General features: G+C 39.0%; 1 protein-coding gene across 3 annotated transcripts in view; it reads left to right on the plus strand.

The window, feature by feature from the left end:
* Positions 1–18,854, plus strand: part of Tdrd5 (tudor domain containing 5) — a 60,070-nt gene that overhangs the window by 23,049 nt on the left and 18,167 nt on the right. The window contains exons 9-14 of one of the 3 annotated variants that reach the window (XM_055624581.1): positions 788–1,000; positions 1,672–1,738; positions 8,667–8,867; positions 15,503–15,656; positions 17,730–17,734; positions 17,992–18,150. In XM_055624581.1, the coding sequence (XP_055480556.1) occupies positions 788–1,000; positions 1,672–1,738; positions 8,667–8,867; positions 15,503–15,656; positions 17,730–17,734; positions 17,992–18,150 (799 nt within the window). The remainder of the gene's footprint in view (positions 1–787; positions 1,001–1,671; positions 1,739–8,666; positions 8,868–15,502; positions 15,657–17,729; positions 17,735–17,991; positions 18,151–18,854) is intronic. The other 2 variants (XM_055624580.1, XM_055624582.1) reach the window with 2 other exon arrangements.

Genomic DNA, 18,854 nt, shown 5'->3' on the forward strand with positions numbered 1-18,854 from the left:
CAAGCCGTTGATGCTTTTTTAAAGGATGGTTTTAATTGAACTAGGATTGCATCATTTTCCCTCCTCCCTTTCCTCCCACCAGCTCCTCCCTGAAGCCCCTCCCACCCATCCACGGCCCCCTTTCAAGCTGATAGCCTCTTTTCCTTTGCTTATTATTGTTGCTTGCCTATGTATCACAAATATGTACAAACAGTTTGGTTGTTTGCATTGTTTCAGAGCTGACTCTGCACTGGACAACCAATACTGGGGCTCATTACTGGGAGAGGCCAGTTCCCCTCCTCCTGGTTGTTGTTGGTTGCCTGCAGCTCTTCGCTCAGGGGTGAGCCCCTATGAGCTTTTCCCTTTCCACATTAATATGTCCCTTGATGCTGCCATTGTTCTGGTCTTGTTTGTTTGGCCATTTTTAGGTAAGACTGATTCACAGCAGATTTCCTGGTGTTCTGGCTCTTTGTGTCCCCCTCTTCCAAGGTCTTCCGTGAGCGATAAATGCAGGAAATTATCCATTTTAGGAAGTACTGTGGAATGAAGTTAGATTATGTTCTATTCAGAGAATAAAGCGGACAATGTCTTGTGAGATAACAAGTGTGTAATTTTCACACTTGGAAGGAGTTTCTTGATGAAAAGAAAGGATTTGTATAAAGGGGCATTAATAGGCATTGACAAATCAGAGAATATTAGAGTTTTTACTTTTTGCAAAGACTTTATTGCTATTGATATATCATCAATAAAAATGATCCTTTTTTTTTCTCTTACTCTTCGGGTTTTTCTGTATTGCGGAATTCTACAGGCGCTGTTACTCTAACCAGCTGGTTTCTGATCGGTACATCATGCCAGAATATTTTATCCAACCAGGACATCTCTGCTGTGTAAGGATTTCTGAGGACAAGTGGTGGTACCGGGTTATTATCCACCGGATCCTCGGGAAAAAGGAGGTTGAAGTGTTCTACCCAGACTTTGGAAACATAGGAACGGTCCAGAAGTCCTCGCTGAGGTTCCTCAAGTGAGTTTAATTTAGCAAGAATGCTAGAAAAAATGAAATTTTGAATCATGGAACTTTAGGACTGGGATCTTTTGTCTCTTGCCATGTTCCATGCATCCTTCTTTACATCCTTTATCATAGAGTATATTTGGCAGGTGATCATTTAATATCTTTTAAAAATATGTATCTTTACTAACTGTATGTACATGTGTGATCAGGTACTCAGAGGGGCTAAAGCTGTAGGATTTCTTGGTAGTTGTGAGCTGTGTAATATGGGAGCTGGGAACTGAACTCGGTCCCTGCAAAAGCACAATCCTGGTCTCTTCCAGCCCCTCATCACTTACTTTGGTGGATGGACTACAGCCTCTCTTGTCTTCTTTCTCTTGATTATTAATTTTCATGGACCATGAGAATAAATTTATTAAGAAAACCACTCAGGGTCATGCTAAGAGGCATACTGATAGGCCAGGGAGCTGAACAGTTCCTATTGGTGCTTTTATATATATGGTGCTCTTCAAAAACTTACTACGTTTTATAATTTATTTCTTAAATTACTTTCAAAGTACAAGTCATTAGCCTAAAGTGTCGTAAAGGAATTGAAATGGTCTGAATAACAGAACAAGGAATGGATCAGAGACTCAACAAATGCAGTGCACATGCATAATTGAATAGTCACGTTTGGCTTTCTGCAGATGCTGCTACACGAAGCTCCCAGCTCAGGCTATACCTTGCTCTTTGGCGTGGGTGAGGCCAGCAGAGGTATGTTTGCTTGTTTCTCATTGATCAGCAAAGATTTGGGTGCTTACTTTGTGCCAGTAATGGTTCTGAGTTCTCAGGACACAGAGATAACATGAGAGAGATGACTGTGTGTCATACGAGAGATAGACTTCTGGGCAGCATCTGCGTGTCAGATTTGCTGTCGTTTGCTATGGTATACGGGAGCAGCTGAGGGAGGTGTGCCTATTTTTGTTCAGACAGATCAAGAAAGGCCTCACCCAAAGGCAAAAAAGAGAAGACATTGCAGGCAAAGGGAGAGTAGTACAAACACTGAGACCTTTTAAGTAGCTCTTGTTGGCCCAGAATGTGGTTGATAAACTGGGGTAGATAATCTGTAAACCAGTATCAGTCAGCCACTATCAAATACTGTGCATAATCACACCTGGTGTACTTTCAAATGACTTGCAACACGTTTGTTTATACCAGAGCCAACACAGACGTGAGCAGCGTGTTGTGCGGCAGCACCTTTCAGTGTTGCTAAGCGATAGCAGTTTCTGAGGTCCATTGTAATCTTAGGGAGTGCTGTAGGAGTGGGCGCTGTGTAAAACAGGGCTGTGCTGGGAGTAGTCACATACACTCAGTTTTGGCCTTGGTCTCTGATGGGTCTCCATATCTATACACCTGCCTTGTGCCCGTGTGCTGGCTCTACTGCTACAGTTCTGTGGAAGTCTGGTATGCTAACCTTTTCAGCATTGCTCTCTGTGCTCAGGATTGCTTGGGCCAAGAGGCCCCTGTGTGCTTCCTTTCAAATGAATTTTAGGATTTTTTTGTTTGTTTGTTTCTGTGAAGAATATTATCGGATTTTATTGGGATTAAACTGAATCTGTACCCTGCTTTTGTCAAGATGGCCATATTCAGAATATGTGCTATATTCTTTAGAATAATAGGAAGATCTCTCCATGGTCTGTGACTTCCTCGTTTCTTTCTTCAGAAGTTTAAATTTTTCACATTCCTGCTTCTATTTTTTTTCCTACATATTTTATTTTTTGATGCTACATTGAGTAGAAGTGTCTCCAAGAGCTCTATCTTAGCTCGTCTGTTATTATAAGAATTGCTACTGAATTTTATAATTAATTTTGTTTTATTCCACTTTATTAATGGTGATCAGTTCTAGACGTTTTCTAGTGGAATTTTGAATCCTTTATGTAAAAAAGTCATAAATCTTTAAATTTGACTTCTTTGACTGTTTCTGTTCCTTTAATTTCCTTCCCTACTTCTCTAGCTTAGACATTAACCATTGTGTTGAAAAGGAATGGAGGTAGTGGACAGGCCTGTCTCTTTACTGGTATTAATAGTATTGCTTTGAGTGTTTCTTCATTTAGGATGATGTTGGCCCTAGCTGGCTTTATCCTGGAGATGAAGGGATGTGTCAGCATAAATATAATCAACCCTATAGATGAACTTAAAGACAAAAACCATGTGAGCATCTCAATAGATACAGACAAGGCCTTTGATAAAATCCAACATGTCTTCATGAAAAACACCCTGGAGTAAGAGCAGAGGGACTTTCTCACCCTACAAAAAGCTATATGTGACAAGCCTGTAGATATCTTTACAGTGTAGATATCTTTATGGTGGTAGAACTGAACACAATGGAAATAAATGATAATTCAAGCTGCTTTCTCTTGTCTAGTTAGTTACTAATCATCTATTGGCACAGACTAACATGATAATTGGCCTTATAATTTAGACATGAGAGTTTAGCTTCTCATGTTGGATCTTACAAGAAAAGTGAAGCATCTGTGATAAAAGATAACAGTGATTCTAAAGGGTGCTACTAGAAGAAATTCAAAGTGGAAATAATGTTAATAAGTTAGTAAAAGTTACATTACTTTTCTAATGTACTGCACCTTAATTAGAGCAAACTTCTTAAACATAATCGTGAGGAGTGCTTCCTCTTGGAATTCACCTTCCTGACTGATGAAACAGCCTTGGTGGTCTGTTACCATTGCTATTTTAACATAGCATAGATGCTCTGACTTGCAGTCTGTCTTTTTTTAACTTTATGCTTGTGGGTGTTTCGCCTGAGCATGTGAATGGGTAACAATTCCATATAGTTCACACAGACAGCAGAAGAGGGCATCAGAACCACAGAACTGACCTTACAGCTGATTTTAACCTCCTCCTGGGTGCTGGGAAATGAACGAGGGTCCTCTGCAGGAGCAGCCCATGCTCTTAACCACTGAGCCATCTGTCCAGCCCTCAATTTGTTTCTTAGCATAGATAATCTATTATGTGATATTATGTTTTGATAATAGTTATAAGCCTTATTACTAAGCTAAAATTATTGGTTACAAAACTAATGATCACTAAGATAAGCTGTTAGAACTTTTTTTGGACAAAGCCAGAAATTAATTCATCTTTTTTCTCACGAGCTGTCTTAGGTTACCTCATAGTTCATGACTTAGGGGTTCAGTTGTGTGTGTGCACGTGTGTGTGTGTATGTGTGTGTGTGCGTGTGTATAAGCATCCTGGCAAAGCATTGGGCATTAATGTGTTCATTATGTTAAAATATATACAAACCCTTTCATCTTAGAATTACTATATTCTTGAAATAAAAATAAATAATAAAGAAGTAAATAAAAATGAGCATCAATTGGATGGGGCCCTCAATTATTCTGTTCTTTCACCTCTTATCTACCTGATCCTGCTTCCTTTAACTAATAGAGACAGAGCTCACACCATTCACATGTCCTCTTCCTCTCTCTTCCTTCTCTACCTCCTCTCTCCTTCTTTCCTTCTCTCCCTCCCTCCCTCTTCTCCATCTCTCCCTCTTTTCTCTTCTGTCCCTCTTTCCCTCTCCCCCCCATCTCTCTCTCTCTTCTTTCTTTCACTCCATGTGTGAGAGGGAGGCTTACTAGCCAGGAACTATGATCTCACTAGGAAATGAAACTTTTCAAACCTTGAGTTTAGAATTTTAAGAATGTAGATTCATGAAAAACTAATGTTCGTGTTTAAGCGATACAATTTCTGTCGTTTTATTAGATTATCCAATTTTATTAGAATGTACATATTGAAGTATCAGACCTAAACTAGTAAGATACTCAATTCTCTTATCTTACCTTAAATAATCTTCTTTAATCGAGCACAGCATAAAAAATGTGACACCATAGTATCTGTAAATCTTAACATGCCCTCACATATCAAGATTGTATTAACAATTTTACAAATATAGTTATTTTACAATATCTAACATAGTATATTTTTGTCAAAATATTTATTTTGTGTAATTTTTTTTACATAGTACCTTAAAATATGAAGCTTGTAGTTTTCAAGTAGTTTAATGTGTGTGGCATGATAAATCATGTGTTGTTCCAAAATGATCTCTTACACAAAAATACATTTTTATGCTATGTAGTATAATGAAAATTAACACAGTGGTAAAGTGGATATTCAAGGAATACCTAGTTTCTCTCTGTATATGATCTAATATATAATAGGCAGTTAAAATAAAGTTTCCTTGAAGGAATGAAAGAAAATTAAACACTAAAATTTTAGAAGATGTTTACTTTGTTTTCTTAGAATTATCATCATCTTCAGAAAAATTGTTATTTAAAAAATTAAAAAATTGGTTATAAAAATTATAATAGTGGAGCCCATGTCTTTAATCCCAGCACATGGAAGGTGAGGCAGGTGGATCTCTGTGAGTTCAAGGCCAGCCCAGTTTACAGAGTGAGTCCAGGACAGCCAGGACTACACAGAGAAACCCTGTCTCAGAAAAAAAAATTATAATAATGTCTGTTTGCATCTAATTAGGTATTTCTTCATGGCTCATCCATCCCCACTCTGCCTGGGAACAGCTTTCCTGTACTTGAGCTGTGTTAGTTAGCACTTTATCTCCTGAGGTCCTAAGGTGGTAAAGGCAGTGAAGTGTCCAGAACCCATCATTACTTTGTGCTACTTTTTGCTCACACACCAAGAATGCAGGCCCTCACGCGTGCCGAGCACAGGCTGCTGCTGAGTTACAGCCCCACCTGTGGCACTTACCCGTGTGTTCACCAGGTGTGGGCTCCAGGTTGGTGCTGTCTCCCTGGCGCACCGAGGTTATCGCTAGACCAGGTCTCCTCCTTTTTGGAGAAGGCCCTCGTCAGTCTGGTGGCTTTTCCTTTGAAACTCCTTGGCCATTGCTTTGTCCTCTTTGTCTTTAGCGGTTTTAAAGATTTTCCATTTGTCCCTTACAGTAGCAGTATGTGTTTGGGTGTGATGTGATACGCTTATGCTTACTTGTGCATGTGAATTTTTTATTTAACCAACTTTGCTCACTGGACATTTAAAAATCTGTGGGTTACTCGTTTCGGTTAAACCTTGTGAATTTGAAGCTGTTATTCTTTGATTATTGCCTATGCCCCATATTCATATTTTATTTCCTTTGTTTCTGTCCCTCTTTTTCTGGAACAAAAATTAAAAGTGTTGAAGGTAAGTTTTTCTTCTAAATCTTTTAGATGTCTTCTGTATGTCCATGTCTTTACATAGTAGGCATTTTTTTCTAAGTTATCTTCCACTGTAATCCCATCTAATCTACCACTGAATTCTATGAAGGTTTTAGCTGTTGTTAATTGTATTTTTACTTTCTGAAATTTAGTTCAGTTGTATCATTTTTTTTTAATGTGTGTGTATGTGCGTGTGCACACACAGAAGCAGGGGTAAGAGTAGGCCAGCTCACAGCCACCTTGTGTGACCCAGGGTTGGATTGGGGTGGTCAGGCCAATGCACAGTGCCTCTACCACTGAGACATCTTGCCGGCCAACCTGTACCAACTTTTGTAGGTCGCGCATCTCTAGAAGAGTTTCAAACTGAGCTGGGTAGTTTTTGATGTTGTTGTTAATACTGCTCTAGGTGTAAGGTTAGTTTTATAATTGGTTTAGAAATTAAAATGTTGTGAATTTTGGGGGGAGTTTCTTTCATGTGGTTTCCACTTGTTCTCAAAATAGTTCATTGTTTCTTCGGGTATTATTTTAGATACATGTTTGCATTTTCATTTAATTGTGAGTGTGTGCACACGTGTGTCTGAGTGTGTACGTGCGTGTGTGCATGTGTACACATGCGTGCATGGGTGTTGGATGGCAACTTGTAAGATTGGGGCCTCTCCTTCCATCATTTGGTCTTGGAGGTCCAAGTGATTTGTCGGGCCTGAGGGCAGGTGTTTTCTCCTGTGGGGCGACCTCAGATGTCCTGCCCACCTGTCTGTATCTTTACCTTTGTACTGCTGTATCTTGAAAATTTGTGTCAGGGTGGTTAGGTGACACCTTTTTCTAGGAGGTTTTGCACTTGCTTGTGCCAAGCGCATATGCTCCTGCTAGTCTGTAGTGTGCTGCTGCAAATTAACAACTCAAAGACCGGCACACTAGTCTGCTGGTGTGAAAATGGAGCTACGATTTCATGTGAAGTTTAGTACATTTGCCTCTTTTTTTTCTTGGGAGTGTATCTCACAGAAGTCAGCTTACTGAAGGAGTTCCCTAGGCTCCCAGCCGTTGCAGAGCCTGGCTTTGATGTCTGTCCCCTGTTAGGACCATCAGAACTGTAGTTCATATCTTCCCTGATCAGCAGGAACTCTGAAGGCCAAAGCAGATCCTACTTTCCCTTCCATTTTGGCATGACAATTTGTTTACCAGCTTATATGTTCATTGACCTTTTGCAATACATTAAAATAATATTTTACTTAGAATTTAAATTACTTTCCACTGAGGTTAGCCTAATAATCTTTAACTGACTTTTTGTTTTGTTTTGTTTTTGTTTTCAAGATAAGGTTTCTTTGTGTAGCCCTGGCTGTCCTGGAACTCACTGTGAAGACCAGGCTAGCCTCAAACTCAGGGATCCACCTGCCTTTGCCTCCCGAGGGCCAGGATTAAAAGTGTGTATGTGTGGCTTTAACTGAATTTTTTTTCTTTCTTTTTAAAATGAGAGTTGCTTAGTAGGTAATTACTTAATTTTTTTAAAGCTTTTTATTTTCTTTTTAAATTAGCATATAGTATATAAAATAGTTTCATTTATGACATTCTCATGCATACATATGCTTTTAAACCATATCTGCCCCACTACTTTGTTTTTATTATGAGACTTTATTGTATTTATATGTGTATTTATATTCCTCTTTCACCTTCTGGGTCTCTAATATTACCCCTTTTATTCTTATGCCCACCCTGGATTCTACACTTTAGAGAAAAACATGGAACACTTGTCTTTGTGAGATTGTTCTAATTTACTTAACGGGATGGTTTTTGCGTCCATCTATTTTCCTGCAAACTACATAATTTAATTTTTCTAGGTGCTGACTAAAACTGCTGTGCTTGTACAACACATTTGTGTTATCCCTTCAGTAGGCACACGGCCTCATAACCTCACTGCTGTAACAAGCTGTGGTGACCATGTGCACACCTGTCCCTGGAGGAACTGGACTTTGATTCTGCGTGGATACCTAGATGCAGTGTAGTTGGGTCATGTAGAATTACCATTTTTACCTTTTGAGGAATCCGCACTGGATTAGGCCAGTTACTCCATGGGGTTAACTAGACAAATCCGCACTCCCAGCAGCAGTTACAAGGGCTTCTTTGTCCTGTGTCTTCTCCAGCACTTGTTGTGGTTTTTCTGGTGATAGCCGTGTTGACTGAGGGAAGGTAGAATCTCCATGTAATTTTCATTTGCATTTCTTTGATGGATGGTGTTTTATTCATTATAAATAAAATAATATTTCTGAAAATGAGTTTTTCATATGATAATTGTTTCAGTCATGTTTATTTCATAATTTTTTCTTTTTAGTTTCTCATACCCTAAAATTATATATATTTTACATGTTTTTAGGATTTTGGTTTTTTCACTTAAAACTCTAGTTCAGTAGCAAATCACTTTGTATATGATTACTATAACTCATAATATATACTTATTACATAAGTATATCTCTGTTGTATTTTAGGAACACTGGACATCCAGAGCTATTTTGCACTTCCAGAAGCTGTGTGGTTTGAAGCCATTAGTGGGGGTGGTGGATGAGTATATAGATGGAATCCTTAATATTTTTCTTTGTGATACATCCTCAAATGAAGATGTCTATTTTCATCACGTCTTGAGGACAGAAGGCCATGCTATTGTATGCCGAGAAAATGCCCCATCCAAGGTAGAGTGCATATTTTGTTCAACATGTTTTGTTTCAGTGCCATAGGATATACAACAGTTTAGAATGGGCAGTTACTAATTTACTCTTCGATGTTAAAGTTATTTTTATAAAACCGTGTTTGTTTCTCAGTTTCTCTCTTACATGGATATCAAAGAAATAGTTGACTCTTTTATATTTGTTTAATAATAAGCTTCACAGCACAATAACTGAGCAATTATTATTTATTCTATTATTTATTATTTATCTATTATTTATTCTATTTTTTAACCCCCTAAACTAATCTGGTTTCCTCCCAGTGTATATCCCAGAGACACTTTGTAGCTTTCCTGATCCAGCTCCTTCTCCTGATGACTCTTGGACCTCTCTCTTGGCTCAATCCCTTACATCTTCTTCTAACCCCAATTTTCCTGGCTGGCAGGAAGTCAAGCCCTATTCTTTCCCCTGCTCAGAGATTGGCTGTAAACTGCTTTGTTGTCGTATCAGGGGACAAATAGCAAGTAGTGTTTACATAACATTGAGACACGATTTTCTCAGAACAAGGACTGCAACCAGATATGGGGGGGGGCTACAAAAATCACAATAACCTTATGCTTATATCTCCCCCTTTAGTCTAATAAAAAGCTCTTTCTCTTAAAATAAATATGTAATAATAATTATGAAAGTTATTAGGTAAGATTTACATTTGTGCATCCAGTACTCTTGGATAAAGTACTATCAGTTTCTATCATTCCCAAACAATTTAAGTATAACAGTGAGACTGTAATTGTCTAGACTTAAACCCCATCAAAGACTTAAGAAGGAATAAATATTACCTAAATATGTAGGAAGTTCAGGTAAGCAGCTTCCAAAAGTATAGAAATGACAGAGATATTTGGCTGCTTGGACAATCCACTGACATTTCTCTGTAACACTGGAGCATCATCTTCAACCATCTGGTTCAGAATATTTGACAGAGTTTTCTGTAAAGCGGGAATTCCAAAGGACTTATCCATCTTGTCCTTGAAAAGTTTGGCAGTTGACTCTCTTGCATCCATTTGTCCAGTTTTGGACAGTATTCTGTCTGTAATTGACACAAGGGCCTTTTCTAACCAGTGGCTAACTTGCCACATAAGAAGCCTTTGAGGCTGTTTGAAATAGAATGGGGTTGCTGCCAGGAGCTGACCAGTCTCACTGTCAAAAAAAAAAAAAAAAAAAAAAGACTTAGGTTAATAAAATCTTTAAATGCCATATGCTGAAGATCTCTGAGATTTTTGAAGACTGTGTAGCTATTCTGAATTGTTTTTAGCTACCTTTTAATTTGTCACTCTAGGAAACATTTTGGAATTAACTAAAGTCTAACATGACCATGAGTTTGGTTGTCTGATTATTACTATGCATTTCCTAATTATCCTAAACAGTTGGTAATAGCAGCTTTCAAAGGACTAGAAGTTAGCACTGCAGTTTTAAGAATTGCATAGGTACAATACCGTAGCATGTTATAACCAAATATAATCTCAAATCAGTACCAATGTAGAAAGATTCTACCAGTGTTAAGATTTTTGGATTACTAATGTTCTTTGGTCCAAACACAGATTCAATAATGTAACATTTTACTTATCATTCCTATAACCTACTCCTTTCAAACAGTAACAAACATCTATTACCCATAGAATGACCAAAACCCATCCGCTGCCTCTTGGAAATTTAGGGTGTAGTTTTCTTAAATTGCTTCCTGCTGACTTGGGACGTAGTTCTTCTTTTTGGCAGCCCAAGAACTTTGAGATATTGTCCAGTCGTAAGAAAGCTAGCCGTAACTTTTGCTATTCAGCCTCTAAATGCTGAGAAGGTTCCGAGCTTAACTCAAGTCCTGACTAGAAGAGTTTGTGATGCTGGACAATCTATCTAGTTGTTTTGAAGTTGTCCTGGATACAGATTTTCAAGGAACTAGTTGTTGGAGGTCATCTGTGAGGTAGGACCACCTGGGCTACTTATATTTTTTGGTGTCTGGTCCTCTTGCTATGCAAAAGATATAAACTGTCAAAACTATTACACATTTTGTATTAATATGTGTATGGGCTGTGCACTGAGCACAGTTCAGTTGAAGATGATTCTCTGCTTTCTGTTTGAGCAGGTAAAGCATTTGCTTTTCTGTATAAGTTAATTTGGACTGTATAACCAAACTAAAATAATTTTAAAATATGCCATTTAAAAATAATTGCAAGATAAGTCATGGGGCTTTTGTAGCCAAAGATTTATTGGCCATACATAGCTGAAGACACTTTCATGTCACAGTCAGTCTTAGAACTGTTTCCATGGGGAGGAATCAGCAAATTATGTTACCTGGCCTGATTTAAACATATATATGGGGGTTAGAGAGATGGCTCAGAGGTTAGGAGCACTGACTGCTCTTCCGAAGGTCCTGAGTTCAATTTCCAGCAACCACATGGTGGCTCACAGCCATCTATAATGAGTTCTGGTGCATAATGATATCCGGTGTATACATAATAAATAAAAAATTTAAACACACACATATATAGATCTTTCTGTGACTTCTATATTTAGGCCTTACTTTTTCGAGTTTCTCTTTTGGTCCTATGCACTTTGCTTTATCTGAAACAATGTCCTACCTCCTCTGTGCTGCGTTACATACCTTTCGAAGTGGCCAAGTTGGATTCCAGGAGTGCTGTGAAGTTGTACATTGGCTCCTGTATCCATAAGCCTTTAATTTTATTCTCATCTACTTGTAATTTTAACTCTGGCCCCTTACCTTTTATAGCAGTTTGCCAAAATACTTGTTTTTTTGGTCTTTCCTGAGCTTTTTTGTTCTATCTATTGAAGCTTCTCCGGCTTTGATATCTGTGTGTTAAGGTCTATATTCAGAGCAGTGTTGTTTAATTTTTCTGCAGATGAATTTTTTCTGTTGTTGACCTGAGGTGGCTGATTTGAATTTGGTATTGGGGCTTCTTGGGGAAGTTCTTGATAAGGAGTTACCTTGTTTGTCCCTTGTTGATGTCCATTCATCAGTCCAGTGTTGCCCTTTGCCACATCTTCTGCATATTCCAGAAGGCTGGGGCCCTGTTTTTTGTTTTGTTTTGCTTTTTAACCTTTAGAAAAAAACAATTGTTTCTAGGAATGCCTTGCTTACTATTTTTTTAAATGACCTTGTTTTCCACAATTAAAACATATGGGAGTTTGGTTATCTTTAAAACCTCCAGTGGTGGCTTCCTCATACAAGGTTGAAGAGACAGCCTCTGTTATACCCTTCCTACAGGCAGCTTGGACAGTAGGTAACCATCTTCGATAACATCTCTTAATATTTTTATTAGAAATATCTCCTCCTTCACAGCCCGTCTCTAAAGTTGAAGGAGCGTTAATCTGTGTTTTCTATTGTTGCAGTCCATCTCTTCCCCATAAGTTCATGGCTATATCTGCCACATATGGCCTTAGTTTCCTTATTTGGCCTTCTGGTCCTGCACATTTAAGGCATTCTGGACTTTGTTTTACCTGTAACAATGACTCAATTACTAAGAACTGTGTAGATACCTTTTGAAGTAGCCAGACTGGATGCCAGGAATTTGGGGAAATTATTATGACCTTTCCCCCAGTATCTACTAATCCTTCAATCTCAATGTCACCTAACTATAATTTAATTTTGGTCTCTTGTCATTTATAGTAGTTTTTCAAGATGTCTTTTTTTAAATCTTTATCTCTTGTTTTATCACTAGAAGCATCTTTATCTCCATTAAATGGTTTATTTAATTTTCAGTAGTCCTATTTGTACCACTAGGCCTTGAATTTTCTAGTTGTTTTTTAGAATAATTCTTTTTTGGTGGACAGGAAGTGAATGGCTCATGTTTTTTCTCAGGCCTTGAGCGAAGCCCCTTAGTTATTTTCCAAAATTAAGGAATTGCCTCTGGTATCCCTGGATGACCTGCATTCATGAGCCATATGACTGTTCCTCCCACATGTACATTTCAGAGGAAATCTTTTATCCGAATTATCCCTATTATGAAGAATTTATCCTTAGGAACTGTTTGCTCACAGTCCTTCAGGGAGTGACTTGATTTTTCTCAACCATGGCTATGGGCATTTTGTGTTTTGATGTCTCCTGTAGCTGTTAGTTCAACCATAACCGAATTGTGACCATTTGTTTCTGTGTCTGTAGTAGTCATGAAGAGGTATGGATCTTGCCCTCAAGGGTCTAATAATAGCACTTTGCATTCACCATTCGTACTCTCAGAAGCTAGAGATCCAAGTAGAACCTCTCTAAAATTTGGATCTGATATTGTTCTATTGAGAGCTTGAGTTGATCTCTGTGAAACGTCAATGAAAGACTCATTTGAACCTTGGGTTATCTTTGTAAATGATCCAGTTTGTCCCTGCTGTTCAGCCTTGTCACAAGCATTGAAGGCCATTGTACGGCATTGTTCTAGGTCAACATCCTCAAGAGTAATCCGTCCCCTTAATTCAGAACACCGACCTTCACCTGGTAACTGGTCCTTGACAGGATCAAGGCCTACAGTCCTCTTTTGTTGTCCCGTAAGTAAAGCCTCATCTTCCCACCATGACAGCCACTGCAGTTTAGGGCCAGGCTCTAGACTGGCTGTCATCAGGTCTCTCCAGGCTTTTGGAGTTAAGTGATGCTGTGTGACCCAGGAAGCATTTGTTTAATATATGGTGAGTGTAGGCCATAACTAGTTATTGCCTCCTTAAGCCTTCTTGTGCCTCTATAGGTTGTCATCCAAATTCTTGATAACCCTGTAGATTTTCTTCATCTGGTACTTCCCTTATCAAAGCTAGGAAAACCATTTTTTTTTATTTTTTTATTTTTTTTTACTGATAGAAACCATCCTGTAGTGTTATTACAAAGTGGTATTATATATGCTGACCTTTTTTCTTCTGTCTCTTAGTATCATTTTTTATTCTTAATTATAAAGCTCTCTAATTTCTAAAGCTTGTTCCACATTTCATTGTTATTTTATCTGATACCTTAGCATTTTCCTCAGTCCAGTGTATAAATTTTTATAATTTTTCCTCTATACTTTCGGAAAACCTTTGAAGAGGTATATAGAAAGCAAAAATGATCATCCAAGTAAAAACAGTGGTCACAGTCAGTAACATGCTCTCCCCCCATGTGTATCTAGGCATTATGAAAAGAGCACTTAACAAAATCCAAAACCTCTGTTACTGTGTCTTTCATCTTTATATGCCGTATTCGCTCACATCTACCAATTTTAAAACCCAGCTTCTTTCCCTAAGGACTTTACTTTCTCAGACCCGTCTTCCCTTTTAGACCTTACCAGCTCAGATGCTTGAGGCTTCTCTGTCTCTAGCGTTTGCTTCGAGGGAGCAGCTTTTTTCCTGCCTTCCTCACAGATCCTGACCTCTCACTCACGCTGGAAAGTTTTTTGGGTCCGCAATTATTTGCTTCTCTGGAGTGCATGAGTCAGGCCAGCAAGATCCGAGGAATTTAGCTTCCTGCCCTGGCTAAGCTTTGAGAAGCTTGGCTGTGTTAAAAGCCACTTTTTTCTTCTCTTAACAAGGGCTTCCTGAAAGAACTGCCTCTATGTTTGTTTGTTTGTTTTTAATCCGTTTTTGTTTTCTGCAGGCAGCTAGAGGCCTTGCTGCTCTGCGGGGGACAGAGGGTGCTGTGCGGGAGTGTATGTGTGTGTGTGTGTGGGGGGGGGGGGGGCTAATCAGGAAGCTTTGAGCTCCGCCTTAGAAACTTTGCTTTCTTAATGAACATAACTAAGAAACTGCTTTGTAGTTTTACTTTCAGTGTAAGCTGGGGCCCACTTGGTACACTAAAGTGTTATAGTTACTTTTATGAAACTGTTTCTCGGTTTCTCTCTTAACCCAGCTATCACACAAATGATTGAGACTCTTTTATGTTTGTTTAATAATAAGCTTCATGACACAGTAACTGAGCAGTTATTACTCTGTTCTTAACCCACTAAGATAATCTCCCAGCGTACATTCCAGAGCTGCTTGCATTTTTTATTTTATTGATCCTGCTCCTTCTGATGTCTCTCAGATCTCTCCTGCGGCTCAATCCCCTATTTCCTCCTCTAACTCCTCCTCCCATGGCTGGCAGGAAGTCCAGCCCTATTCTCTTCCCTGCTCAGCGATTGGCTGTAAGCTGCTTTATGATTGGCATACCAGGAACAACTGGGAAGCAGCGTTTATACAACGTTGAGACAAAATTCTCAGACCAACGGTTGCAACCAGATACGGGGGCGAGGGTGGAGGAAGAAGTTTTTGAATTATACAATAACGTTATGCCTGCCCTTCAATCCTAGAGATGTCTGTTAGGTTCCTGACTTCTTAATACAGAGCATCCTCTTCATTTGCAAGTGACTATTGAAACCAGGTCGTTACCACCAAGACAACTCCACATTTTGCTATTCTTTAAATCGTTGACAAAAACTTGTGTTTAAAACGGGTGATTTAATTTCTCTAATCCAAGAGTATTTAGTTAATGTTTTCCTAGAGAAGAACACCTACATTTCTCGTCTTCATGCTATTTTTGTAGCTAAAGAAGTATCAATATGGAATTTTCACCTTAGTAATGTTAGAAAATATGTTTCAGTGCCATTTCAAAGTGCCAGCTTGTTCACCTTCTCTAGTTGATTTTATAATTAAATGCTTTATCCTAGGGCTTCAAAGACCTAAACCCATTAGCACTCTACACCAACTCCAGTGGAGTGCCTGGTGATGGGGTCCGAACAGAGCTGGGGCACCCTGCTCAGCAGCACTATTTCAGTGAAGACAGGGAGATCCAGCAGCAGTCCAAGGTGAGTGCACCACACAGCCAAGGAAAAAGCTTTTCAGATACAATTACTCTCATTAACAATAGTTGTGTCCTCGTTTTGTAGATAGATGAAGCTTTCCAGGCAGAAAATCGGGGAATCTTGCACAGTGACAGTAACACTGACCTTGTCTCTCTTTGACAGTTTAATCCTTTGCATTCATTCTATTTCCTCCTGAACATTTCCTCTTATGCACCAAATTTTCTTGCTTCCTCTGTGTGGCTGTGGTTCCCCACACTGGTGATGGCAATGCCATCCTTTTAAATATATTTTTATTGCATTTATTTATTGTGTGTATGTGTATAGGCACATGCATGTCCCAGTGTACATTTGGAGGTCAGAAGAAAACTTGTGGGAGTTGGTCTTTTCTTTGTCCCATGTGAGTCCCAGGACCAAACTTGGCCTGTCAGGCTTGCTGAAGAGTGCTTTTACCCACTGAGCATCTTGCAGCCCTTGCTACCTGTCTTAATGCTCCTGCGCTACTCGGGTTATTTTTTGAGTGATCTTTTTTCATACTCTGTAAAAATAGCCAGCTCTCCCCACCATGGTAATGATAGTATTATAATACTTTTTCCATTAACATGTATTACTCCAGCTCAAATAAGACTAGAAACAGTTCTTGAACTAGTGGTGTACCCCAGGCACTGTTGTAAGTACTCCCACAGTAATTTAGTCTTCAGAGCGGTCACTGCTCAGACCATTGAGCATGAAGGGAAAGCGAAGCGAACAGCAAGAATGGAATGCCTCCTCAACAGAGTAACATATTGCTCCTCTGCCTCTGACATCCCAGGACAGTAGAGACTGGGCTACGAATATTGGATGTTTTACATTTAAGAGGAAATGTGTTTTGTTTGCTGGCACAAGGTCTTTTGTGTGTGTGGATATAAAATATCCTTTTGTGTGATAGGTACATCAATGCATGTTGGAGACAGTAAAGCCTTTTTTTAAATAAGTATTTACAGGCTATTGAAAAAGAGTCAAAGGCAAGGCCATTTGGACCACTATGATTTTAACTTCTTTTGAAAAGTACGGAAGAGTTAGCCGAGGGTGGGCAGCACATACCAGTCATGCCACCACTTAGGAGCCAAAAGCAAGTTTGAGACTTGCTTAAGCTCCATAGCAAGACTTTGTCTCAAACCAACACACAGAGATATGAAAGGCTCCTGCTGCGTTTCAAAGTCAATAGAAAAACCTTAGCTTTCTAGTTATTGTTAAAATGAGTTTGGCTTGGGGCTGGATAAATTGCTCAGTGGTTAAGACCACAGCCTGGGTTTGGTTCCCAACATCCACATCATGGCTCAGCACTGCCTGTAACTTTAGTTCCAGGGGATCCAATTCCCTTTTCTGGCTCTTTAGGCAAAAGGCAGACAATACAATCAAAACATTCATACACATAAAATAAAAATCATTAAAGTTTTTGAGTGATGCATTTACTTTATGAATGTTGTGCCTGTATGTAAGTAATGCAGCACAGTGTGCATGCCCGTGAGACCACAGAGAACACTGGACCTGGAACTGGAGTCATGGATGGTTGTGAGCCACCGTGGGGATGCTGGGAATCAAACTTGAGTCCTCTGCAAGAGCAGCAAGTACCCTTAACCACGGAGCCATCTCTCCAGCCCCCTAAAATTGTTTTTAATTAATTTGGTTTGTTTGGCCTATAACAAACCTGAATCTTTCTTAATCATTTTTACTGCACTGGAATAATTGCATTTCATTATTCTTAAAGAATGAATTTAATTTGTTGTTTAACCTTTTTAGAATATCTTATTATCTGTTGGAATCTTCAAATAATCTTAGTTTGATTCTAGAAATGAAATCCTGCCTTTTGTGCAAAAGAGAAAAACATAGATGTTCTGACTGTGTTTTGACACAGCAGAGCTTCTGTGTGCTGGCTGCATGCACACGGCTGCAGGCTCAGCCTCTTGCTCACCCCTCCTGGTCCTGAGTGTCCTCACAGTGTCCATCCTTTTACTGCTTCTCAGACATCCTTCCTGGAATGTGCATGCCATGTGTCTGAGGGCTGTGCCAGGAAGACCGCACTGCCATTGCCTGGTTGTGTGTTCTCCTCTAGTTCTAGTTGTTGAGATCTGGAACCTTTGGGTTCTTTGTGGTTACAGGCTACCTGGTGGACACTTGATACTATGTAATCAACAATGTTTGTTTCCTGACGTAGTTGAACAGAGGGGTGAAATTAAAAAAAAAAAAAGAGGAACACTTATGTGCTATGTGCATGTGTGAACTATAGTGTAAAATTTCCACCAAAATGTAAGTTTGGAATGCAGGTTTGGAAACAGCATTAATGTAGAAAATGATTTCTCTTTTGTATCTACTAGCAAGGTATTAATGATGAAAACTCTGTAAATCACCTTAAATCTGTGTCCAAAGAACTGGTAAAGGATTCTCAGTTCACATCATTGAAAGCACATAAGAACTGTGACGACGATCCACAGTGGTCCATCCTGCAGCCCAAGGATTCGAAGGAAGAGAATGAGGTAAGAGGTGGTTTTGAAATTCAGTTAATCCAGTCAGACTTAAGCCCCACTGCCTCCATCTGCGAGGACCACACTGACGCTGACTTAGAAATGGCCTCCTCGATAGTCCCCAGGACCATGGCTGTGGAACAAAGCTGATCACAGGAAAGAAAAGCAGATGTATAGGTTACTGTCCCAAGACGGAGTCAAGCATGGCAGCATTAGAAGCCTTCAGAAGCAATATTAGGAAAACGCATCAGGAAATATTTTTGGAAGAATATGTTTTTATTTTAAAAAGTGTTTATATGCATATAACGTAGAGTCCTTCATGACACCCACATTTTCTGTTTTTAAAACAACCATTTTCATCTTGTTTAGCTGTTGTTTTGAAATTTACCTCTAATTATTTCATTAATAGTGTGTTTATTATTTCCTGATTTTTCAGTTTTAAGTGTCTTTGGATTTCTTGGCATGAAAGATTTTTTTTTATCTCTTCACACATAAACTTAACCGCCATTCTCCTTCCCCACCATCTGTATATCAGACTTCCATTAGACTGCTCAGTATTTCACTGTAAATGCAGTTTTCTGCTGAGCCAAATGGTGTGCTGAATAATTTTCATGTATGCATTTAAATAATCTTTTTTTGTTTATTCTTTGAAATATTTTAACATATGTTTTTATTATATTTCTCCTCCCCAAAGACCGCTCAAATCCTCCCTACCT

The sequence above is a fragment of the Psammomys obesus genome, unplaced genomic scaffold (assembly GCF_907164565.1).
Source record: "Psammomys obesus unplaced genomic scaffold, mPsaObe1.curated_primary_1811, whole genome shotgun sequence".
In the NCBI taxonomy this organism is placed as follows: domain Eukaryota; kingdom Metazoa; phylum Chordata; class Mammalia; order Rodentia; family Muridae; genus Psammomys; species Psammomys obesus.